Raw genomic sequence first — 23,940 nt, 5'->3', positions numbered from 1 at the left:
TTTTCTTTCCCAATACACATATGGCCAATGAACATGTTCAGCACATTTGCTTACCTACAAACTAAACATTTTATCCAAAACAAACAAGACCAAAACTCAACAAATGCATCAGCCGGTAAACGGTGTGAAACGAGCTTTTATAGCCGAGCAAAGCATCGGGAACAATTACCCCTATGTCCCCAGCATGGGAACTGCTACTTCCTCGCATCGACGGCGAGCTGCTCCGACAACGCAGAAGAAAGAGACTGCTCTGTGTCGATTGAAGAGTTTGTTGGGGTTTTTGATATCATCTCGTGGCTATGGCGGTCCTACTCAAACCCATTTTCTGTTTCTCGGGGCATCTGGTTCTGTTCTGTGTCCTCTGCGGATGCTTCGTGGCATCTACCGCTTACTCCAGGTTTCCCTTTTTCCATCTTTTGTGTTTGTGTTTGATCCAGACTTTCCTAATCGGAAAGGGAGGGTATGTTTTTCGGGATTATTTGTTTGTTAGGTCGCATATCATCTACATAACAATACTCTTTTTGTAATTATTTTGGGTTTCTGAGATTCATGTACAAGGAAATATTTAGGGTTTCAAATATTTGTCGCAAAGCACTTCAACCGCGTTGAAGTGCATTCTCTGAATTCGTCCGTCATGTTATTTTTGGATCAGTGTTAACGCGAAATCCGGTAGACGGTGAAGTACAATAAAATTTGAGAGAAGTTGAGAATTTGTTACATGAATGCGAATTGGCACCCTTGCAGTCCCTTGTATTGCATAGGAGCGGCGCGTAACTGTAACGTCCTTATTGCCGCTTTTGCGTCGGTGTTGTAATCAGTTTCATTTGATCAGGAAGTGGAATGGGTATGAGATACGTGAATCTGAATGTTTTTAAAATGTTGCTTATGATTGGTTGGTTTCTCTCTGCTGTATGCAGTTGTAAGGATCTCTCTCTCTCTCTCTCTCTCTCTCTCTCTCTCTCTCTCTCTCTACGTGTAGATCCTACGTTACTCCAAACTTTTACATGTACCAGACTTGTCTAGTTTACTGGCATGTGTTTATGAATTTCTTGATCGGACCCCTTAAGTAACTGACCAAGAGGGTTGTATGCAGTGGAGATGATCTCTATGCTGTGGAAGGACAGGTGAAATTGGAAAGTAAGGGTCGATTAATACACCTTAGCGACATCTTTTTGATCTCTTTACTTTAGAGATTCTTTGTTGGATCATAAGTGCGCTCTTCTTCTTGCCTGTTTAACCATTATTAGTTTTGAATGTACAACTATGTGATAATTTAAAATATTAATCTAGCTATATGATGATTTCATTTATTGGGAAATGTGTTTGTGCGCAGGTTTGAGAGGAAAAAGCATCGGCAAGGTAGCTAACATCAAAGTGGTCTTTGATGGTGGTGAACAAGTTTCATTTCTAAGAACCGACGGCTCATTCGTCTTGTATCCTTCTAATATTTTTCATGTGATCTTTAATGAGTTTGTTGAAGAGAGTTGATTGGGTTTGTTGTTTGTCGTGTGGGAATTGTATTAGATTCATTGTGTCACATGGGGTGGTAGACTTGTTCACATACTTGTACACATTAAGCTGCTCTAGTTTTTTCGCATATATATATATATATATATATATATATATATATATGCATAATATGAAATGGTAGGCCAAAGAATTGTTACAGGTTTTAGGAAGGAGTGCATCTTTGCAGCTCTAAGTTTATTTGAAGCCAGCATCCTTTTATAGCTGCAGTGGTGTATAGGTTTGCTCGGGTAGTAAGGAATTCTGTCACTCTTGACGTTGAGGGCCTTGACTGGTTCGATAACAGCGAAGGTGTGCCACCTGGTACTCATCTCTTGGAAGTTACAGCGCTTGGCTACTTTTTTCCACCGGTAAGCAAACTGTAGAAAGTCACCTTTTTCAAGAAGTGTTTTTGTGTCGTATGTTAAATCTTTGTATTACAAATTGAGTTCATTACCCTCTTCAAGCAATGCTTCTGATGCGTTCGGACTGGAGGATTTCACTATTGATTACCGGGCTGACTTGCAGTGTAGCAATTATTAATCGCTCCAGCGGTTTTTTGCAGGTGAGAGTGGATGTGAGTTCTAGAATGCCAGGGCAAATACGTGCAAGCTATGTGGAAGGCCCTCGCCGCACACTTGATGGACTGGTTCTAGAACCTTTACGTGAGGAGAACTATTATGAGGCAAGTCATTAGTCTGTTTCTATAATGAACATGCAGTCGCATCATTTTGGGAGTACCATGCATTGAACAATCAATGTGATCATTTTTCTGGTCTTTGCAGATACGAGAACCTTTCTCCTTGCTGGGGTTGCTGAAGAGCCCCATGGGGTTGATGATAGGTTTCATGGTCATCTGTGTGTTCCTCCTGCCGAAGTTGATGGACAGCATAGGTCAGTGATCTTTATGTTATTTGAATTTGAGATGCAGTTGACATTTTGGTTGCAGAGATGATTCGGCTCATTTTTAAGCTACTTCAAGAAGCTGAGGTTGTGCCTTGTGTATTCAGATCCAGAGGAAATGAAGAGACTTCAAGAAGCCCAACGCGCTCATCCTAGCCCCGTCGCCCAATTCTTGCAGGGACGCACTTAAAATTGGAGCCCGGAGAATTCTTGACTGTGTTTCATTAGAACGGGAATCGGCCCCAGTTTTTTGAAATTCTATGTCTTTACAGAGGCCCTATAATCACTACTGTAGTGAGTGGATGCCATCGTTCTGGATCAGTAAATGCAAGCTTAGTAATCCATGCTTGACTTTCATGAAAGTGCACTTGTCGATTGTAGCCATTTATCCTGCTGGGGCTCTACTGGAAGCGCTGCATCTCTTTCTTAAACAAACAGGAAATCATGCTTACCTATCCTCAATGGCCAGTTGCTCTCATTACTCAGCAATCTACACTTATTTATATGTCGGAGATCTACTAGTTCTGTACACTTCAATGCAATTTTCGTTGCAGTTTTGTCAATAGCTGGGTGAAGACCATTACATCGAGTTGCCGAATGCTCGAGTCCATCCCTATAGTATGATCAAACAGGGAACTTACACGTATTTAATCTGCTCGGCCCCCTTAGTTTGCGACGTGTATGCGTCAAACTTATTTGAACTCAGTTAGTAGAAAATCACTTTCGCATCGTCCCCTCGAGTTCTCTGGAACGGTCACACATGACCACGACGTCCACACCAGACACGGCGTGTTGCTGTGGATTTCAGTTCCTGGTTGTCGAACCAGTCGTGTTTGAGTTTTCTGTGCAGAATTTGACATCGCTGTGACCTGTACAATCATTTTCCTTCAACCAATAACCCAACTTCCCTTTCAAACTCTACGCAGGAATACTCAATTATTTGGCTCAACTTCGAAAACTAGTGTATTACTGTACCACAAGAATTGAGGCTAATTAAAGTTTGATTAGGTGTAAATTTCATTCCTCCTGAAGGCAGAGAACTAGGGATTGATTCCCGAGCTTTCACATTAAATTTAATACATATTTTTCAACACATCATGTATGATTCTTAATCACCCTAAAAAAAAGGTTTGATACGGTCCTAAAGCTAGGAGAATACTCGTATGTGCTTTGTATTTTTCAAACCAACTCTAAACCTTCATGGCCTAAGCAGAATGGAGTAACTGTGCGTTATAAAGCCTGTGGATTTGATCAACATCAGAAGCCTTTCTAAAAGTAAACTCAATAACCTAAAAGGTACCATGCCCTGACTTAGTTGAAGCTCCGGTGCTCGCAGGGCACAATGATTCTCCAGCTCTTTCCTTCTGTCCCGATTCTCATTGGGCCTTGCATTTTGGGTCGAGCACAATCAACCATGCTATGAGTCCACACCTCTGTATCAAAGTCATCGTTGAAGGTGTCAGAGGCAGAGGCACGTTGACAGAGTTCATTGCGAGGGGGGCGAGGTGAGAAGACTGCTCTCAAGGTATGGAGGCTTTGCAGCGCTGTTCGGGCAGAGCTTTTGTGTGGGCATGTTGGCGCGTGCCAGTTTAGGATCTCTTGTGGAGCAGGATGTTGAGTTTGTAGGGCCTGGAAAAAGTAATACAGCATTGGGTTGAGTTTACATTTCGGTATTGTGTTCTTTTAAGCTCATAGTTCTGGGAGTTCTGCTTGTTGGGGTTAGTTACGAGTAGAGAGGGTTGTGTGCGTAATCGGTTGTGTCGATTTTGAATGAATTTCTTCTCGAATGGGTTATGCACCTGGATCGTGTATTGAACAATGGGTGGAGTTGAACTAAGGATTTAGCGTCTAGAGTAGACCACTTCTGATACATTGCCCTCCACGCTATTTCTGAATGATCTAGAAAATTGTGTCTTGTATCTTTCTACGGCGAAGGGCCCTTTATTTGTTCTTTAATTGACGAGATCTTATCGTGTGGGTTCAGGGAGTTTAAACGATGGCAACCATGGAGAAGACGTGCACGTTATTAGTGCATTTCGACAAAGGGACTCCCTCTCTTTCGAGTGAAATCAAGGAGCATCTGGAAGGGCATGACGTTGAGGCTAAAGTGGACGCCATGAAGAAGGCCATTATGTTGCTACTCAACGGTGAAACTATCCCCACCCTCTTCATCACCATTGTGCGGTATGTACTCCCCTCTGAGGACCACACTATACAGAAGCTCCTGTTACTCTATTTAGAAATCATTGATAAGACAGACTCACGGGGGAAGGTTCTTCCCGAAATGATCCTCATCTGTCAGAACCTCCGAAATAATCTGCAACACCCTAATGAGTATATCCGGGGGGTGACATTACGGTTTCTATCGAGACTTATGGAGGCAGAGCTAATCGAGCCTCTGATTCCTTCGGTGCTTGCTAACCTTGAGCATCGCCATGCATTTGTGAGGAGGAATGCTATCCTTGCGATAAATGCCATCTGTAAGCTGCCCCAAGGGGAGCAACTCATACCTGATGCGGCGGAATATATTGAGAAGGTCCTTCATCAAGAACAGGATCTATCTGCCAAGCGTAACGCATTCCTCATGCTTTTCAACCATGCGCAAGAGAGGGCGGTGAATTACCTTCTCAGTCACTTGGACAGTGTGGCGACTTGGGGGGACACGCTTCAGATGGTAGTGCTTGAGCTCATCCGGAAGGTCTGCCGAACAAATCCAGCAATGAAGGGGAAGTACATTAAGATTATAGTGTCGCTGTTGAGCTCCCAGCATACGGCGGTGATGTATGAGAGTGCGGGGACTCTCGTGTCCCTCTCCTCTGCCCCTACAGCTATTCGCGCCGCTGCTAACACGTACTGCCAGTTGCTTCAAACGCAGAGCGACAACAATGTGAAGTTGATCGTTCTGGATCGTCTCCAGGAGCTCAAAGCCTCCTACCGAGAGATCATGGTGGAGGTGATAATGGACGTTCTGCGGGCTCTTTCAAGCCCCAATTTGGATATCCGCAAGAAGACTCTCGACATTGCAATGGACCTCACTACGCTTCGCAACATTGACGAGGTGGTGATGTCCTTGAAGAAAGAGGTTGTGAAGACACAGAACGCTGAGCTGGAGAAGAACGGCGAGTACAGGCAAATGCTTGTGCAGGCCATACACTCATGTGCCTTAAAATTCCCCGAAGTTGCCAGCACGGTGGTTCATTTGTTGATGGATTTCCTGGGAGATTCTAACGTGGCATCGGCGATCGACGTTGTGTGCTTCGTGCGGGAAATTATTCAAACGAACTCCAACTTGCGCGAGTCAATTATGGCCAGGTTGGTGGACACATTCTATCAGATTCGTTCCTCTCGAGTGGCGACATGTGCGCTTTGGATCATTGGGGAGTACTCTCTGACTGTAAGTGAAGTAGAAGCAGGTATATCTGTTATCAAGCAATCGCTTGGGGAGCTTCCATTCTACACTGAATCAGAGGAAGGGGAAGTCGTGGACACAGCCGTCAGCAAGGGACCCTCAACTCCCAAAGCCGCTCCACCACAGTATGCTTCTACGGCTTCTTCTAAGCGACCTGCAATTCTTGCCGATGGTACATACGCAACCCAAAGTGCTGCAGCTGCTTCTGTAGCTCCTTTCACGTCCGCCGTCGTAGGTTCCTCTGTGAATCTGCGGTCGACTCTTCTTATGGGAGACTTCTTTCTCGGAGCGGTGGTGGCAAGCACTCTTACGAAGCTGATGCTTCGTTATGAAGAAATCGAGAACAATAAAGAGGCTGTGAATAAGGCTGAAGCTGAGATTCTTCTGTACATGGTTTCGATGCTCAGACTCGGCCAGTCTTCTGCTCTATCTCATCCAATTGATGACGATGCCTACGATCGGATCACTTTGTGCATCAGAGTTCTTTCCTACAAAGACCAATTGATGAAGACGGTATGGTTGAAGAACTGTCGGCAAAGCTTCGCTATGATGATAAAAGATAAGCTCTCAAGGGAAATGGAGGAGAAGAAGGCTAAAGCACAGGATTCATACGCTCAGCCTGACGATTTGATTGATTTCTATCACCTAAAGAGAAGCAAGGTTTGTTATAATACACTGTCATTCATCTTTGAGAAGTTGAACCTAGGATACTCCATGGGTCCTACTGTGTTAAGTCAAATGGTAGCAAATTGGAGAGTAGAAAACGAAGCTCATGCATTTAGTGAAACGAAGAGTTTTATGGTGATCTAACTCGTGGTCACAGTTCGTGTTTATTTCCGCTTTTTTTCATACTCAGTTGTATCAGCATGTGTCTAGTATAAAACCTCTGGTCCTGGTTGGAAGATAAATATCGGAGCTGAATTTAGCCTCCTCATTAAGAATCCTAAGCATTTTCTGACTTGCTACTCAATCAGGGCATGAGTCAAATGGAGCTGGAGGATCAAGTGCAAGATGACCTCATACGAGCTACGGGAGAGGTTTCAAAAGTTGGGGACTCCAAAAAGTTGAACAAGGTCCTTCAATTGACAGGTTTCAGCGATCCAGTGTATGCAGAGGCCTATGTTACGGTTCATCAATATGACATAGTCTTGGATGTGACCATTCTCAACCGGACAACAGAGACTCTTCAAAATCTCTGTCTAGAGCTTGCAACTATGGGTGACTTGAAGCTAGTAGAGCGTCCTCAGAACTACGCTCTTGCTCCAAATACCAGCAAGCAGATACGTGCCAACATTAAGGTTTCATCAACTGAGACGGGCATTATTTTTGGAAATATTGTTTACGAGACAAGCAGTGTCCTTGACCGTAATGTTGTGGTGCTGAATGACATTCACATTGACATCATGGACTACATCTCTCCTGCTTCATGTGCTGATGTTGCATTTCGCAACATGTGGGCTGAGTTTGAGTGGGAAAACAAGGTATCTATCGATTCTTTTGTTTTGCTTCAAGTTTCATTCTCTCTTGTTTCATACTTATCCCCGTATCTTTGACATCGCCTTGTTGAAATCGAACAATTATGACGGGCTGCTTGATATGATTTTAGCTTCGCACTTCAAGATAGTTCCACTCTAAAAAGATTTTTTTAAAAAGGTAAGAATGCTTGAATTGGGCGGGTGACTGTATTAGCATGCTTTTCCAGGTAGCAATAAATACCACCATTCAAGACGTTCGGGAGTTCTTGCAGCATATTGTGGATTCCACCAACATGAAGTGTCTCACTCCACCGTAAGTAATCTATCCTTCATTTGTCATCAGATTTCTCTTAGATTGGTGTCCTCTGTGGTCCTGTGACATCCTTCGCTTGAATTTGATTTCGGTTATTCCCGAACTTAACTCTTTTTGTTTGGTTCCTCAGCAAACATATGTTTCTGTTGCATGTTTGCCGTTTTCATAATCTAAGTGAAAATTGCCTTTTAAACTTCATTAATGCAGTGACCTGATTTTGTAACTTGTCTGATTCATCGCTGGTGTGTGCACATGATGCGCAGATCTGCTATGGAAGGTGATTGTGGCTTCTTGGCTGCAAATCTATATGCTAAGAGCGTATTTGGGGAGGACGCATTAGTTAATGTGAATATTGAGAAGCAATTAGATGGAAAGCTTAGTGGCTATGTTCGAATCAGGAGTAAGACGCAGGGCATTGCCCTCAGTCTTGGAGACAAGATCACTCTCAAACAAAAAGGTTAAGAGGTCCTCTTGACACTAGTAAAAGTTCACTCCCTTTTTAGTAATATTTAGATGGATTGTTCAACAAAATATGTTAGACTCCCGGAGTCAGTGGCTTGCGAGACAACATCGTTTATTCTGAGTTGCATGCATATCTCACACAGCTCATTTTAGATCATGAACTTGAAAACATCATTCGAGTGTTGTTGTACAAGACATTAGCTACCTGGGCTCCTAAAATTTTTGTATGTAGATGTGACATAGATTGTTACCAGTAAATCTTCTACTTTCGACATTTGAGTTTCATGTGTGCCTTGCTTCGACTCACGCCTGGTTCTTTGCTTAAGTTTTGTGCTGCTTATTAGGGTTGTTGAATCTTTTGCTGTGATGTAAATGGTTTCTTGCACATTCTTCCATTCCACCCATCCACTAAAAATCCAAACCAATTCAAGAAAATCTAAAAATAGATAAAATAGAAGAGCATGTTTTGAGGACAATTATGTCTAAGGCTGTAATCATTTGTTTACATCACATGATCATTGTCAATTATATGATCTTTGGATGTCTATGTCTTGTACGTTGTTCTAATACTTCATTCTTAAGCATCTCAAGAATTGCAGTTCTAATTTTTTGATGTGATACATTGTTCAATAATGCTACCACAGTACACAATTATAATAATTGCCAAGTCTTGGTGTGGAAAATGTGGTTCACACATTCCTTCAACTTGAATTTGGTGGATGAAAATTGATATCAGTTTTTAATCCAACGTTTTTCTTTTTTCTGTTTACTTATTTATTTTTTAGGTTATATTGAAATAATTTAAAAAGAAGCAAAATGGGTATAGGCTAAATCTTTTTTTATCAGATTTCTTTTATTCAAAAGCCTTAATGACAAAAGTTTATACTACTTTTGTGAATAATCAATGCATATTTAGCCAAAACTTTCTACAACAAGAACCATCCAAGTTTTATCAACGTTTGAATTAAGCTTCTATTTCAAAGTGGAGTCAAAAAATTCTTTAAAATTTAGGTGTTTGCAATGTAGATAAAAATATAAGAAGCAACGAACGGGACGAAAATTGATCAGAACAACCATAAACGAGTAAATATGATTTATTCTATTTACTTGTTCCTTATTAATATTTGCAGATAAACACATATTTAAAAATTTTACAATGCTAATCCAAAAGGTAAGAAACAAGAAATAAGAACCCAAACCTCACTTAACTAATCTCCATTATCATTTACAGCAGGATGTTGCCTCATGAAGTGTTCTTTTCTGTTAGAATTTTTATCGTTTGTGGCCATTACTCTGTCATTTTATCAAGGAAATTATATGCAAGTATATACAAATGTGTGTGTGTGTGTGGATGTCTGTTGATGCATGGATAGTAGCCAAACCTTATAAATAAACAAACAAACAAACAAACAAACAAAAAAGCCATGTTGCACTAAATGCAAAAACTCGGATCCTCTGACTATGTAGTCGAAGCCTCTTCTGCAAACATTCACCTCTTCTATTGCAGATCGTAGTGGTTAGTAAGCATCGTCACATTCTGACCCAGATTGGAAACATCCACAACTTACGATCGTGGAGATACGCATCCAGCTTGAATTGAAACAGTCCTCTCTCAGCATGCTAGGGAGCCATGGAATTCAACACCCTTGTATCATCTCCAGGAACGGAACTGTGAACAATGCTTGTCTGGAAACAACAGAGCTGATTTACGGATCCTCTAAGTTTCTTCCAGTTTTGAGAGAGCAGCGATATGTTTTGATGCGAGAGGTGCTGTTTTTCCCACTGAAAGCTCTCATGTGTAGTTGTCTCCAGCTCTACATCCTGAGGTGGTTTCGATGGTAAGGCCCAAGTTTCAGATGAAGCAACTGGAGATCAAGGTTGCGAAAGTTTGAGCTGAGTGGTGAGGTTGGCTCTGAAGTTTCGTCTGTGAGCTAAGTCTCACCAGGAATTCCAGATCGATTGAAGAGATGCTACAGGAAGGTATAAAAACAGCACGGAGAGACTATTCACGCTTTGTCAACGTTTATTTGATTAGTTCTCATAGGAATTACACTTACGTTACCTCTACATCTCAACCTCGTACTGGTCACAGCTACCCAGCAGAGGGTTCTTCTATTTAGTCCCTGCTACTAAATGTATTGTACCTCATATCCCTAACTCAACTACCTTGTTCGGCAAAACTCTTGTGCACAGAACGTCGTCTTGACCTGGTCTCTACTTAAATTAATGTTTTTTCCTGCATAAGACAACAAATCCAATGAAAAGCGTAGAATGTAGGCGACTGCACAATTTTAGTAACAAGCAGCAGGGAGCAGGGGCAGGGAGCCCGATCATTATTTTGAATGATGCAATGGCAGAGGCTTCCATCCCATGCTCATTTTACCCATATTGGCTTAACATGCTCGTAAATCGAATTGTGCGACATTGGTTGAATTATGAACCAAGCTTGATGATGTACCCCATTTGTGTCGACGTAGGTCAGTGGAGGCTGCCAAGCCCAAGAAAGCCTCCCGAGTTGCGTGTACACTCAAATGGAGTAGTTGGGTTCCGTTTCACATCTGTGCAGTAATTATACACCATATAGTTCTCTTCCACCCATCTTAGCTTATCTTGCTGTGCAGCTGAGAGTGCTTGATACTCTTCTTGATCCCACCATTTGTTGGCAGATGGCATTGCACAAGGAGCATAAGCGTCAGTAGCAATACATGCATCGAGGTTATAGTTCTGGTATGAAGCGATGAAAGGGGCGTGAGTCCAATCGATCTTCACCCTCCCTCCCTGGGTTGCCCATTTATCCCCATTCCAAATACTGGAAAAGATATTCATCGGTTGCTGATTTAAAAATGGCATGCCCATATCTTCATTGTTCGTGAAGACCCGGATCGGGAGATCGTCAACCAAAAACCTACGTCCATTGATAGAAATGCAAGTGCCAGGGTCAGGGACTCTTTTCAAGAGCTGAATGATCCAATTCAATCTGCTCACGACAATATGCTCATTTGCGCTACTTGAAGACGATGAAAAGAAAGGATAGGAGAACTGTTCGCTTACAAAATCTGCCGACGGTTCCATAACACACCATACGTGTGGTAATCGGTGGTTGGATCAAACCATAAATTGATACGCTGCTCACGTTCTCCAGTGCCATTGGCAAAGACATTCGTCTGCAGAATGTAAGGCTGACCAGATGAATTTCCTAAAAACTCGAAGTCAAGCTCGTCGTGATGATCCGTTGGCGAATATAGCTGTAGATCGTAGCCGAAAAAGCAAAGATTGGTTTAGTGTAACTGCAATACTCTAATATTTTGCAAACGACTCAGGTAGTAGGGACCATTCTGTGAACTAATTCAGAAATTCAAGTAATAGGATGTGCCTACGTTGCCGAAGGCGTAACAGCAGGAATACAATTAATTAAATTACTGGAATTCTCGTCACTCGTTTTGTGTAAAAGCAAACATTTTTAGGTGTGTGAAATCGTAAAGACCTACATAGTATGCAGTGACTGTGCCTGCAGAGTCAGCCGGTACGAGCTTGATGTCCATTTTAATGCTCCCAAATAGAAACAAATCGTTTGATTTGAATCCCGAACCTGCGCAATGGTCACACGCGCTTCAACGTGATGACACAAGTTGTGCGCAATGAAACGGTCTGGATTCAATCCCAGAACCAGTTTTAAACTAAATGATCTTTCATCCATTTAGTTGTCAATCAGTCAGGCAAAGGTTTCCGGCTTTTATTAGAGGCGAGGTCCATGAAAGAATAATTGGACCCGAGCAGTGAACACCAACGACACTAAACCAGCACAACCCTAATAGAAAAACATATTTATACCGCGAGATCTTATGGATTCAAGGATTATCACTGCAAACTCAGTCAAGGCCATACGAGAAAAAAAAAATGAATTCAATCGGAATTGGGATTTGCAACACATGTTTACTCATAGAAATGGATAACATACCAGATTCCGCGTCAAGGATGAGCTCGAGTCTCTCTCCATGGTGTGAGATTCGTGTGTGGTTCTTTGCCCAAGTAATGCTAAAATCTTTGTCAAACCCATTAACGTTTTGCTTCCCCTTCTTGGTCACTTGGGAGATTACAACCGCAAGAACAATTATGAGTATGATACATCCAAGAATAATGCATCCTCCTAATTTCTTCTTTCTCGATGGGTTCTTCATCCCCTGCATTGCTTCCTCTAGTGTCATGATGCCTCTCCAAAATGGCTCTGGACAACTCTTATCACCGCTGTTAAATCATACAACGCAAACTCTACCAGGCTTCATGTATATTTAAAGCATCCAGAGCTAAATCACGTTCACAATCAATCACAGCCGGTTAAAACCTTAGCTCTAACTGCAAACGGTCAGACATTTGCAGAAAATTAGAGATACCAAGTGGAACATTGCAAAACAAACTCTCCCCTACTATTGGAGCTACGAGCGCGTCACTCGAACACCGATCCTCACCGGTAACTCAAAGAGAAATCAACTTGTTCCGAGAAAGAACGCAAAGAATCAGGAACATATGCGATGATGCGAATAGAATCAACACTCTAGAAGATCGACGTATCAAACACATAGTCTTCGCAGCTGGAATCACGTGGACATGGGAGAAACATGAAGCTACTTCTTGTACAGAAAGGTGACCAACAATCAGAAAAGGATGCCGCTAAATGGAGGCTCTGATTTCCACAAATTGGCGGAACTCCACGAACCTGCTGTTCTATGGCAATGGCTTTTATAAGCCCTAATGATTTGCAAGGGGGAGAATGGGAGCAGAGAGACACAGAGAGGGAGAGCGCGCGAAACAATATAATTCTTGAGGATGCAGCAAAAGCTGACTGGTAACTTGATAACTGACAAGCTTTGAAGGATCCATCCTGTCCAACGCAAACCGTCTGGCAGAAATGCCCGATGGTGCCATGGCCCCTCACATGGCTGTGCATCCAGCTGCACAAGGCAACGGAGCTTGCGTTGCCGAGTCTTACGATGGCCACCACGATGTGAATGGGGCAACGGCGATGGAGATGATCTGTCCCTGGCTCCGTCCAGTTTCCTGCAGCAAGCTGAGAAAATCATGACTTCATACAGAAATAAATGTAGGATCACTGACATGGACAAAGACTCTTTTTTTTAATATTTTATACATATGTATACATGACTGTTTTTTTCCCCCTCTTCCTTCCTCCCCTTCTTTACCCAATTTTCTATGTTCGTTTCTTTTAATCTCTGCATGGTTTGTGGGAGGTATTCAAAGCACAGTCCCAGGTTACTTGGTTGCCATTACACTGACCAGGGGTTCCAATTCCTCATAACTTGCAAAGAGCCATTGCAGGTACAATAATTCCCGCAGTGTTTACCGCAAAAATGGAAAGCCTGCTTAGCTTCTGCCACCCATAATTCCGTGTGCATCACACTGGTTTGATTTAAGCGCCTTTTTTTATAAAAGAAAAAATATATCAATTAAAATGTCCCTCTCTGATTTTCCCCACCATTTGATGACGAAGAAGTCTTTTTTACAAAAACAAAAAAAACCTGAAACATGGAGACTATAAATTGTTGGAGCAAATGGAGGGATGAGTATCTTGTACGCCGCAGGTACCATGTGCTGCCATAGTGGCACCACATGCATGTCTGTACGTCTGAAACTGAACAAGCATTTACTGTTCTCCGCTGTCTGTGTGGATTTTGAGCGTCACAAGGACCTGCAGAGGCTCTTGGTGTGTCCCAACTGTTCTGGATTCTCAGGTGCCAACTCTTTCATTCACATAAGTTTCCTGGAGTACAGATCTAACTACATGCAAAAAAAATCCTAAAGAAAGATAGAAAAATCAGATGAAAAAAAATAGAAAAAAAAGGGAATGGAAGAAATTAACCTACCACGTACAGTTAATCGATTTAGCAGCACCATTCGCATCATGTGACTCTTTCATTCTTTCCCACAATTTCAAAGCTGAAACTTGATGGTTTAGGACTTCAGAAGCTGGTATTTCGTTTTCGTGGCAGATGTCCCTGACACACGCAGGGCTCCGCGGAGGAATCGAGGGAAGCCAATGAGTTCAGTGAGGGAAGTGCACGTCAGAATAGGTATTATGGGCTTCGCAGCCTCTTTGACTTGGATCAAGTCAGGTTGGCAGATTTGGAGAGAAAATGATGCTGAGGTGAGCGTTGGAATGCTCAGCTTAAGAACTGACTTTCAGCGTGAAGTTAATCAGTCAGGCAGCGTGTGTTGCGCCAGGAAATTTACTGTCAAAGGCTGGCACCAACGCGCATTTGCTCCCTCGCAGACAGCACCGCAAAGCTGTATGGTCCGGTTTCCCTCCAAAAACAAAGTTTAACAGGTATCGATCATGGAAATCAATCGCCATAAACTTGAAAATAGATTACGGAGTTGTAAATACATCGGCGCAAACAGGGCAAATTCCACCAACCCAATTATTGATGGTAAAAACCGATGTGTTGCGGGAATGGAGGTGGCAGATAAAACTCTCAGCAGGAAATTGCATGGACGGAGGAACACAATCTAGCCATGAACCGTGGAGTGCTCAGATATTGAGCGAATGGTGGGGAGAAATGAATCATGCGGTCGGCGTGTTTATTTTTGCATGCATGGCAAAGATTCTTAAGAACGGAACTTGACCATCGGAAGTGACTAGATAGTCTGAAGGAACGAAAATGGATCAGTACATGGCATAAAGGAGTGAAGAGATGGGCTCGTCTTAAGTTAACTCTCATTTCAGCCAGGTTTACTAATGAGGTTACCCTAACAGCCTTCAGCCACACATATCAGACTGTTTCACCAGCATTAAAATAAAAAAAATAAAAAAAACCAAGACTTAAGATGTGTGACCCACAATGGTTTGTGAGGATGCACGAGTGGTTTCAGTCACAAGATTGAGGCTGTTCGACATGTGTGTTGATGTCAGGAACTGAGTCGTGGGACACTAGATGAATGCTCAACTGAGACAGAATATTCACATGATTCCATGCATTGCTACAGACTTCTTCTTCTTGAACCTTTCCAGGATGAGAATGTTGTGTGCCACAACATGGTGGAAGAGCACTCTTGGGCTTGGGATGGGAAGCACGATGACTAGTACCACTGGGAGAAGTTAAAGTCATCAATAAGGACTCTGCGAGAACTGCTGGCTCACATGTCAGGGACCATGACCCCGACCCACATCACTTATTGATCACCCACTTCATTTGTATCGTGCCGATGAACTGACATCAACGTCGGAACAGTGAGGGTTGTCAAAGTTGGATCTGAGAATTAGGTGTTCAGTACTTGCCTCTCACCATTGTCTATCCACTAAAACTGCAGCGCCATCGAGGTCAATCGTTTGATTAAGCCTACGTTGTGGATCTTCTGTGCTGGTTTCTTCCGAAACTTCGTGTTAGATATGAGAAGTAGGAACAATGCAGGAGAGTTTAGCTGTCCTATGGAAAGTTCCTGCTGTATCGTGGTCCACTTGCTTGGCCACCCACTCTTCGACCACAATCTTTAGCTTCCATTGTGAGCTCAAAATCACCCCAAGCATTAAAATAGTTAATCGTCTTCGCCTTGAGGATGTGGGCTCTCGTTCAAAGAGCGTTTTCTGAAATGCTCATGTTAAGCTCGATTGTCTTGCAATGCTGGGTGTGTATGATTTAAAAGCAAGACGGGAATTTTTTAGGGCTTGAGGGCGTTTAAGTATATTGTTAAGTGCTTTAAGGTTTGAGGTTGGCTAGTCCAGGATTTACAAGCGAAACGCATTGATTGAATCCCTGTATCTCGAATGCTGGTGATGTAAGTCAATCATCCATCATCATTTGGTTCGTATCACACTGAAGTGTATGGATCGACAAACAAGCAGTATTTCATCATGAAACTTCGAATTGCGCCCAATTATAATCTTTTTGTATTCTATTCTGAATGATTCTTGCCTGTACTGTGATTTGTAGTTGTACACTCTACAACTTGTTGTCCAATTTCAGCGGTTTCGAAATACAGAACAAGAGTGTGGCCTTATTGAAACTAACAAAGACGCGCAATATACAAGACAAGACTACAGGCTGTGATCACAAAAGTGAACACCCCAAAGGCATCACAAATCACATTGCAGTGTAGCAGCAAATTCAATACTCTGTCCCGAGACATGAAAACCACGATCCAGGTGCCACTGAAATAAAAAGAGAGATTTCATTCTTTTGCAACCAGTGCCATCCTTTTTAATGCAATAACCATCCCAATCATCGAGAAAATATTTCCACACGAATATGTAATGGAAACTAACTCGGAATTCTGTATTTGGTCAAACTGTTTGTATTCCTTTTGGTAAAAGAGAAGATAGAGACGTCCATGGTCCAGGTACCTCTAGTAAGAGGAGACTGACGGGGCCCAGAATGTATGGAGGATTCATGTGGCAAGGACTTTTTGTTTGGACATGAATATCCTTTTTCCTCCTCCGCAAGTCATGCCAATCCACAACAAACCAACTTGGAGTCTAGAATCGAGTCCACAATCTCGTCAACTCCATCACCTGAATGCATTTAAGTTGGATGTGCACAAGGATCACTACAAACATCCGCTACACCGAACTTACAGATTTCCAGTCTGTTTCTCCTGTTTGGGTTTCGTAATAGACACGAGGTCTTCGCAAGAAGCAGCAGGAGCAACACGAAAAATGCATGTTTGATTAAAAGATAGATCTCCATGTCTAGATCTCGGTGAAACTTGTTTCGTCAACCTGATCACAGATCCAACTTGAGCCTTATCACCATTCCGACTTGCAAGTATGCTAGATGAACAGTTGATTGTGTGGGTCCGCCAGGACCTTCGGCAGGGTTTGTATCGATTAGTCACAGATTGAATGGCATCATAAGAATCACTTCCAAATGAGACTTTCTTTTGATCTTACAAAGTGCTTGTGTAGCACATTCTTAAATAGATAGAGGGATTGGGATAACTTCGTTAGAATGAAAATAACACTATCAAGAATTTTAATATACTGAATTTGAATATCAAGGGTTCAGTCTGGGTTGTAACTTTGATTGAAGTTTTATATTATGAGTAAAAACGTGCCTTGCAAGGATGAAAATAAGATTGTTGAAAAGCTAAAAAAAGATTTAGGGGACTACATATGTAATAAAATAAAATGGAGTAGATTAGTTGAGTACTTTATTTTGGATTATGTTTTGTTTGAGGTGTGAACTAAGATAGTGTATTTCTGTTAGGGTTATTTTAGTGAATTTTTGTTCAAAGTGATATGTTAGTGTGATTGCAATGTTACTGACTTTTGACATTAAAAGCAATGTTTACCAATATTATGTTTTACATAACATTATTTCTTGATTTAAAATTTTAGTTTAAATTTTACTGTTTAGGGATTTTGTAGTAATATTATTTATCTATTACTTCAAATTTTATAAATATAATCACCTGTTATTTATTTATAATAATAACAGTGATTTTCAAAAATGATATTATGTTTTTATATTTAACAATAAATGTACTTTTTTACCACCATTTTGTGGATTTTACATTAACTAGTTTTAGTCATATTTATTGATTGGTTACAAATTCAAATAAATTACTAATATTAATTATTTTGAATATATATTTATATATTTATATATTTAATATAATAATAAAATTTATACATCTCTTTTGATAATCTTTGACTTATAAAAGACTAAATGAGAGTTAAATTATTAGAAATTATTCAAAATTTGGTAATAACATCAAAATATAAATGTGTATAAATTAAATTATAAAAACATTATATAAATTAAATTATAAAAAAATAAATTTAATATTTTTAAATATATATATATATATAATTACATATTATATATATTTTTAGTTATAAAAAATAATTTTTTAGAATTTAATTTAATATAAATTATTATCTAGTAATTTTGATAAAATACATGTATGTTAGGGACATATTCCTTAGAACTTTCTAGAGAGAAGTTTCTAGAACCTTCTAGAAAACAAGCCTCTGGAACCTTCTAGAAGAGAAGCCTCTGAAACCTTTTAGAGAGAAGTTTCTAGAAGCTTCTAGAAGGGAAGTCTCTGGAACCTTCTAGAAGAGAAGTTTCTAGAAGCTTCTAGAAAGGAATCCCCTGGAACTTTCTAGAAGCTTCCTAGTTAATAGAAGTAGCTCGAGAAGTTTCTAGAACCTTCTAGAAAGGAAGCCTCTGGAACCTTCTAGAAGCTTCCTAGTTAATAGAAGTAGCTCGAGAAGCTTCTTAAGTAGGAGTATATATAGGGATCGCGGCTGAAAAGTTCTTCAGTGTCGACAACACATCTCTTATAGTTCTAGCTCACCTTTCTGGTGTTGTTCTTGTACTCATCTGTTTAATCTAGTTCTGCCACTTCTTCTTGAACTTCTTGTTAAATTTCAAGTCTGTATTTTGTGTCTGTGACAGTTTGTCGAGACTACACTAACTTGAGATATCAGAGCTAGTTCTTTCTTAGTAGAGTGTGGATTACCCCTCTACTTGAAGGTATACTAGCATTTTTTAGAGGTTGCGGATTACCCTCCTCTAAACTGATACTTCTTCTCTTACAATATTGGAGTCTTATTCTTCTTGGAGAGAGTGGATTACCCCTCTTCTTGAAATTCTTAAGGCGTTTTATAGGTTGTGGATTATCCTCCTATAAACCAATATTGCCTCTTATAGGATCATTTTTGTCCTTCTTTTAGAATGGCCGGAGGTCAAGACATTAGTATGACAGAAAGTTCGGAATCTAAGTTAGATGCTATTATGAATGCCTTTGCTACGTTATCACAAAGAACTGCAGAGATTGAAGGAGTGGTGGCAAGGCTTCATAATGATGGAGTATCTGGGATAGCACAATCTAAACTACACCAGCCTCAAATTTCAGCACTTGGAGAAACAACTTTACCTCAGGTTCGACAAGAACCACTAGTTCTACAACATAAAGAGCCTCGAGTTAGTCTTCCAGATAAGTTTGATGGAACACGTTCCAAGTTTTGAGGATTTGTCAATCAAATCAGGTTGATAACAGTTTTACAGCCCGAACGATATCCAACGGAGGAGTCACGTGTTGGGCTTGTTGGAACCTTACTTACGGGACAAGCTCTATTATGGTTTGCTCCTTTGTTTGAGAAACGATCATCCATATTAAACAACTTCGAAACCTTTTTGGAAGCATTTGCGGAAGCATTTGGTGAACACGATAAGGTTTGATGGGCTACAACAAAGATCCGGTCGCTACGACAAGAGATGCATTCTACATCAGTCTATGCTTCGGATTTCAGGCAATTAGTATGCGACATCAATTGGGATGAAGAAGCGTTGATGAGTCAATTCTATTGGGGTTTAAGAGATGATATGAAGGATTTGCTGTTAACTCTTCCTGATCCACGAACGCTCAATGAAGCCATTAGCCAAGCTGTGAAGTGCGATAATCGCCTATTCCAACGTCGCCAAGACCAACGCTCAAGACAACATACAATTCGCCATGCTCCAACTATGTCGGCAAGCGGTGTGAATTCGCATTCAGAGGTGGAAGACATGCAAATTGATGCGGTACGTATCAAATCTCTTACTATAGAAGAAAAAAAGCGACGTATGGAGGAAAATTTATGCTTGTATTGCGGTGGAGAAGGCCACAAAGTCGAAAACTGCCCCAAAAAGCAAAATCGAGGCATAGTCAAGACTATGAGAGTATTTGTTCAGGAAAACGAGGATGCCCAGCCACAGTAGGAACCGTGCGGCTGGACAATGAAATATCCCAACAACAATCAGGTTCTTTTCTTTCTGCCCAACCTGCACTTTGTTTTACAATCCCTCTGTTTATCGGCCCTCAAAAACTGAGAACCTTAGCACTACAAGACTCAGGAGCATCTGCTTGTTTTTTAGACGAAGAATTTGCAAAGCGTCATAAGATCCCTTTAGTACAAAAATCAAAACCTGTTCATGTTGAGGTCATAGATGGGCGACCTTTATTGTCTGGTAGCATCACCCATGAATCAAAACCTATAGAAGTAACGTTTAAAGATCATAGTAGTCATATTATTTTTAATATTATTAGAACCCCATCAAATCCTATTATTCTTGGTCTTTCTTGGTTGGAAAAACATAATCCATTGATAGATTGGAGGTTGCAGAAGATGACTTTTCCCACAAAACTACCCAAGAAAAAACCTAGTAAAAAACCTCGAAAAAAGAAATCCTTATTCATTGGAGCAAGAGCGTTTATAAGATTATCTAAGGAAGGCACTCCATTTGTCATTTATGCGGCTCCAACTACCGAGGAGAAGATCTCAACAGCAAGTATACCGGAGCAATATAAAGATTTTGAAGACGTATTTCAAAAGAAGAACGCCGACATACTACCGAAACACCGACCATATGATTGTGCCATAGACTTACAAAAAGGAGCACAACCACCTTTTGGCCCAATCTACAATCTATCGCAAATGGAGTTGGCAGAGTTGCGAAAGTACATTGACGAGAATCTAGCCAAGAACTTCATTCGTCATTCAAAATCATGAGCTGGAGCACCCATCTTATTTGTGAAGAAGAAAGATGGATCATTACGGATGTGTCTGGACTATCGAGGCCTCAACAAGGTAACAAAGAAAAATCGTTACCCATTACCCTTGATTTCTAGTCTCTTAGAACAACTTGGACTTGCGAAGATCTTTACAAAAAATGATTTAAGGGGAGCTTATAATCTCGTACGAATCAAGGAAGGAGATGAGTGGAAGACAGCATTCCGTACAAGGTATGGTCATTTCGAATATAATGTCATGCCTTTTGGTCTTACCAATGCTCCAGCGGTTTTCCAACATATGATGAATGACATCTTTCGAGAACACCTCAACGATTTTGTTGTCATCTACTTGGACGATATTCTAATATTCTCTAAAAACGAGGAAGAGCATGAGGAGCATGTTCGTTTGGTCTTGGAGAAACTACGCAAGCGAGGACTATATGCCAAATTAGAAAAGTGTTTATTTCACCAGACGGAGATGGAATTTTTGGGGTTTATTGCGGCTACAGAAGGTTTGAAGATGGACCCCAAGAAAGTAGAAGCAATCATGTCTTAGGAGGTTCCGAAGACGGTTAGAGACGTACAATGCTTTCTTGGTTTTGCTAACTTCTATCGGATCTTCATCAAGAATTATTCTCAAGTTGCTGCTCCTCTCACTTGATTAACATGCAAGGATAAGTTGGAATGGGGACCTTTGGCGGAGAAGGCGTTTCAAGATTTGAAGACAGCATTTACTACAGCTCCAATTTTGGTACATCCAGACTTTACAAAGGCCTTCTATTTAGAAACTGATGCTTCAGATTTTGCTTTAGGAGCTGTGCTTTCACAAATGAGTGAAGATAAGAAGCTCCAACCAGTTGCATTCTATTCTCGGAAGTTCTCTGCTGCTGAAATCAATTATGAGATCCACGATAAGGAACTTCTTGCTATAGTGGATTCTTTCGAAGAATGGCGTCACTTTCTTGAAGGAGCTGCACATCCAGTAACCGTATATACGGATCACAAGAATTTGGAGTATTTCATGACGGCTCGAGTTTTAAATCGGCGTCAAGCTCGGTGGAATATGTTGCTATCTAGATTCGATTTTGTTATCATTTATCGACCTGGAAGGCAGCAAGGACTATCCGATGCTTTATCAAGGAAATCGTATCTTGCACCAAAGGCTGGAGAAGCAGCGTTTGATCAACAATGTACAACGTTATTGAAGCCAGAGAGATTTCAACTTTGTGCTACTATTGTATCATTTGATGCTGACTTCCTAAACCAGGTACGTGCTATGACCATTAAAGATTCAGTAGCCATTGATATCAAGCAACGTACCAATGACGACAAGTTCAAGGTGGAGGGAGATCTTTTATACTTTGAAGAGTGATTGTACATTCCAAAAGGACTAGCACGACTCCGAGTTCTTCAATCTCGCCATGATTTTCCAGCTGTGGGACATTTTGGATTCAACAAGACCTTGGAGCTTATTTCCCGAGATTTTTGGTGGCCCCAAATGTGGAAGGATGTGAAAGATTTTGTCCTCTCTTGTGACATCTGTTCAAGATCTAAGAATCCTCGGCATCGCCCTTATGGACTTCTACAGCCATTGCTAATTCCACGTCGACCATGGTCTTCAATTTCTATGGACTTCATCACGGACTTACCATCATCAAACTCATTTGACAGCATCTTTGTCGTGGTAGATCGGCTTACGAAGATGGCACACTTTGTTCCTTGTAAGAAGACATCATCCAGTGAAGTCACAGCAAGACTCTTTCTCGATAATGTGTATCGATATCATGGACTACCAGATGATATCATATCAGATCGAGGTACCCAGTTCGTGTCAAAGTTTTGGAGATCTCTCTTTGGGATATTGAAGGTGGATATCAAGCTTTCTTCAACTTTTCATTCTCAAACTGATGGCCAAACGGAACGGGTGAACCAGATCTTGGAGCAGTACTTACGATGCAGCATCAACTATCAGCAAGACGATTGGACTGCATATCTATCGCTAGCCGAGTTTGCATATAACAACACCCTCCATGCATCGACTCAACAAACACCATTCTTTTCCAACTATGGGTATCATCCGAAGCTTGATTTATTGAGTCCGTCAACAAATAACAATCCAGCAGCTGAAGGATTTGCGAAGCAACTATCAGAGCTTCAAACTATGTTGAAGCTTCAATTACAATCCGCTCAAGAATCCTATAAGACGTCTGCAGATAGATTTCGGAATCTAGCACCTACTTTCAAAGTTGGAGACAAAGCCTGGCTTCTTTGACGAAATATCAAGACCAAGCGACCATGTGATAAGTTGGACTATCAAAGATTGGGACCATTTATCATCCAGAAGCAAATTAATCCAGTGGCATACCGGCTGGAATTACCGGCTTCTATGAAGGTACATCCAATCTTTCATGTTTCTCTGTTGGAACCTTATCGAGAGTCATCTTTTCCTAGAAGAGTGCAATGTCCGCCACCTAGTATTAAAATCGAGAACCACAAAGAATACGAGGTTGAAAAGGTATTGGATTCACGGCGAAGGTGGGGAAAGTTAGAATATCTTATTCATTGGTGCGGCTATGACATTAATGAGCGAACGTGGGAGCCAGCTGAAAATCTTACGAATGCGCCACAAAAGGTACAGGAGTTTCATCAACGACATCCCGATAAACCTAAATCAATTCGATGATAGCTTCTTTCTGAAGCTTGTTCTCTCAACAATATAAGAAAAAGGGAGAGCATCAGCAAAATTCATAGTTGATGTAATTATTTTCTCCAAGATAGATCGTAGTTTGGTCTTTTGATATGGATAGCCAAGAGATAGATACTATGCCAGTCAGAGTATCGCAACCGAGTAGCTCACGAAGGCAATCCCGAGATGAAGAACTACATGTACCACGATGACGACGGAGGATACCGAGTAACCGATCACTGGTGATCGTATTTGAGATCGAGCCTGCTTACGATGGTTCACCAGAAGGCGTGTTTGTAGGACAATTTCACAATGAGGACACGAAAGTTCATGCTTGATCAAAAGTCGAAGGCGTGGGCCACTACCATTGGCTTCAAGGGTCGATGAACCACTTGCCTCGTGAACAACAGTTGGAGTTCATAGCAGAAGTTATGCGACAGATCTTCATTTTCTTGCGTTGGTACTGATCAACAACATTACTTCTCAGAGACCTCGAAGCTAAAGGAGGGGGTGATGTTAGGGACATATTCCTTAGAACTTTCTAGAGAGAAGTTTCTAGAACCTTCTAGAAAATAAGCCTCTGGAACCTTCTAGAAGAGAAGCCTCTGAAACCTTTTAGAGAGAAGTTTCTAGAAGCTTCTAGAAGGGAAGTCTCTGGAACCTTCTAGAAGAGAAG

The 23,940-nt window shown here is 41.2% G+C and overlaps 5 protein-coding genes across 18 annotated transcripts; 3 read left to right on the top strand and 2 right to left on the bottom strand.

Moving 5' to 3' along the window:
- The first annotated feature begins 278 nt into the window (after nt 1-278).
- On the top strand, nt 279-2,866 carry LOC112277243 (ER membrane protein complex subunit 7 homolog). Its single transcript, XM_024509352.3, has 7 exons — nt 279-397; nt 1,094-1,137; nt 1,334-1,433; nt 1,814-1,877; nt 2,072-2,191; nt 2,292-2,400; nt 2,517-2,866. The coding sequence occupies exons 1-7, from the start codon at nt 300-302 to the stop codon at nt 2,597-2,599; spliced, it is 618 nt and encodes a 205-aa protein (XP_024365120.1). The 5' UTR covers nt 279-299; the 3' UTR covers nt 2,600-2,866.
- Nucleotides 2,867-3,734: 868 nt separating this feature from the next.
- LOC112277242 (coatomer subunit beta-1) lies at nt 3,735-8,342 on the top strand. 6 transcript variants are annotated; one of them, XM_024509345.3, is made up of 5 exons: nt 3,735-3,934; nt 4,394-6,478; nt 6,793-7,299; nt 7,521-7,606; nt 7,870-8,342. In XM_024509345.3, exons 2-5 carry the CDS (start codon nt 4,406-4,408, stop codon nt 8,066-8,068), a joined length of 2,865 nt encoding a protein of 954 aa, XP_024365113.1. In that variant the 5' UTR covers nt 3,735-3,934; nt 4,394-4,405; the 3' UTR covers nt 8,069-8,342. The 6 variants fall into 6 exon arrangements, with proteins under 6 accessions (XP_024365113.1, XP_024365119.1, XP_024365116.1 ...); XM_024509351.3 differs by having other exon boundaries at nt 7,508-7,606; XM_024509348.3 differs by having other exon boundaries at nt 3,779-3,914.
- A 1,731-nt stretch (nt 8,343-10,073) lies between these two features.
- Nucleotides 10,074-12,766, bottom strand: LOC112277189 (xyloglucan endotransglucosylase protein 7). Of its 2 annotated transcripts, XM_073531444.2 has the most exons (5): nt 12,027-12,766; nt 11,557-11,657; nt 11,120-11,313; nt 10,527-10,973; nt 10,074-10,304 (listed from the first exon to the last, which is right to left on the bottom strand). In XM_073531444.2, exons 1-4 carry the CDS (start codon nt 12,271-12,273, stop codon nt 10,547-10,549), a joined length of 969 nt encoding a protein of 322 aa, XP_073387545.1. In that variant the 5' UTR covers nt 12,274-12,766; the 3' UTR covers nt 10,074-10,304; nt 10,527-10,546. The 2 variants fall into 2 exon arrangements, with proteins under 2 accessions (XP_073387545.1, XP_090103556.1); XM_090247430.1 differs by having other exon boundaries at nt 10,074-10,973.
- LOC149986319 (uncharacterized) lies at nt 12,621-14,085 on the bottom strand. Of its 3 annotated transcripts, none has more exons than XM_090247433.1 (2): nt 13,948-14,085; nt 12,621-13,123 (listed from the first exon to the last, which is right to left on the bottom strand). In XM_090247433.1, the coding sequence occupies exons 1-2, from the start codon at nt 13,985-13,987 to the stop codon at nt 12,621-12,623; spliced, it is 543 nt and encodes a 180-aa protein (XP_090103559.1). In that variant the 5' UTR covers nt 13,988-14,085. The 3 variants fall into 3 exon arrangements, with proteins under 3 accessions (XP_090103559.1, XP_090103558.1, XP_090103560.1); XM_090247432.1 differs by lacking the exon at nt 13,948-14,085 and adding an exon at nt 13,428-13,567; XM_090247434.1 differs by lacking the exon at nt 13,948-14,085 and adding an exon at nt 13,361-13,495 and having other exon boundaries at nt 12,721-13,123.
- Nucleotides 13,114-14,909, top strand: LOC141044961 (uncharacterized). 6 transcript variants are annotated; one of them, XM_073531446.2, is made up of 5 exons: nt 13,114-13,166; nt 13,403-13,486; nt 13,666-13,815; nt 14,074-14,154; nt 14,306-14,909. In XM_073531446.2, exons 3-5 carry the CDS (start codon nt 13,671-13,673, stop codon nt 14,704-14,706), a joined length of 627 nt encoding a protein of 208 aa, XP_073387547.1. In that variant the 5' UTR covers nt 13,114-13,166; nt 13,403-13,486; nt 13,666-13,670; the 3' UTR covers nt 14,707-14,909. The 6 variants fall into 6 exon arrangements, 5 of the variants coding, with proteins under 5 accessions (XP_073387547.1, XP_090103557.1, XP_073387548.1 ...); XM_090247431.1 differs by lacking the exon at nt 13,403-13,486 and having other exon boundaries at nt 13,119-13,402; XR_012216792.2 differs by lacking the exons at nt 13,114-13,166; nt 14,074-14,154 and having other exon boundaries at nt 14,205-14,408; nt 14,548-14,594.
- Nucleotides 14,910-23,940: the final 9,031 nt, after the last annotated feature.

This window comes from Physcomitrium patens, chromosome 25, assembly GCF_059467195.1.
Source record: "Physcomitrium patens ecotype Gransden chromosome 25, ASM5946719v1, whole genome shotgun sequence".
NCBI classification, from domain to species: Eukaryota; Viridiplantae; Streptophyta; class Bryopsida; order Funariales; family Funariaceae; genus Physcomitrium; species Physcomitrium patens.
This window is presented reverse-complemented; position numbering and strand designations above follow the sequence as displayed.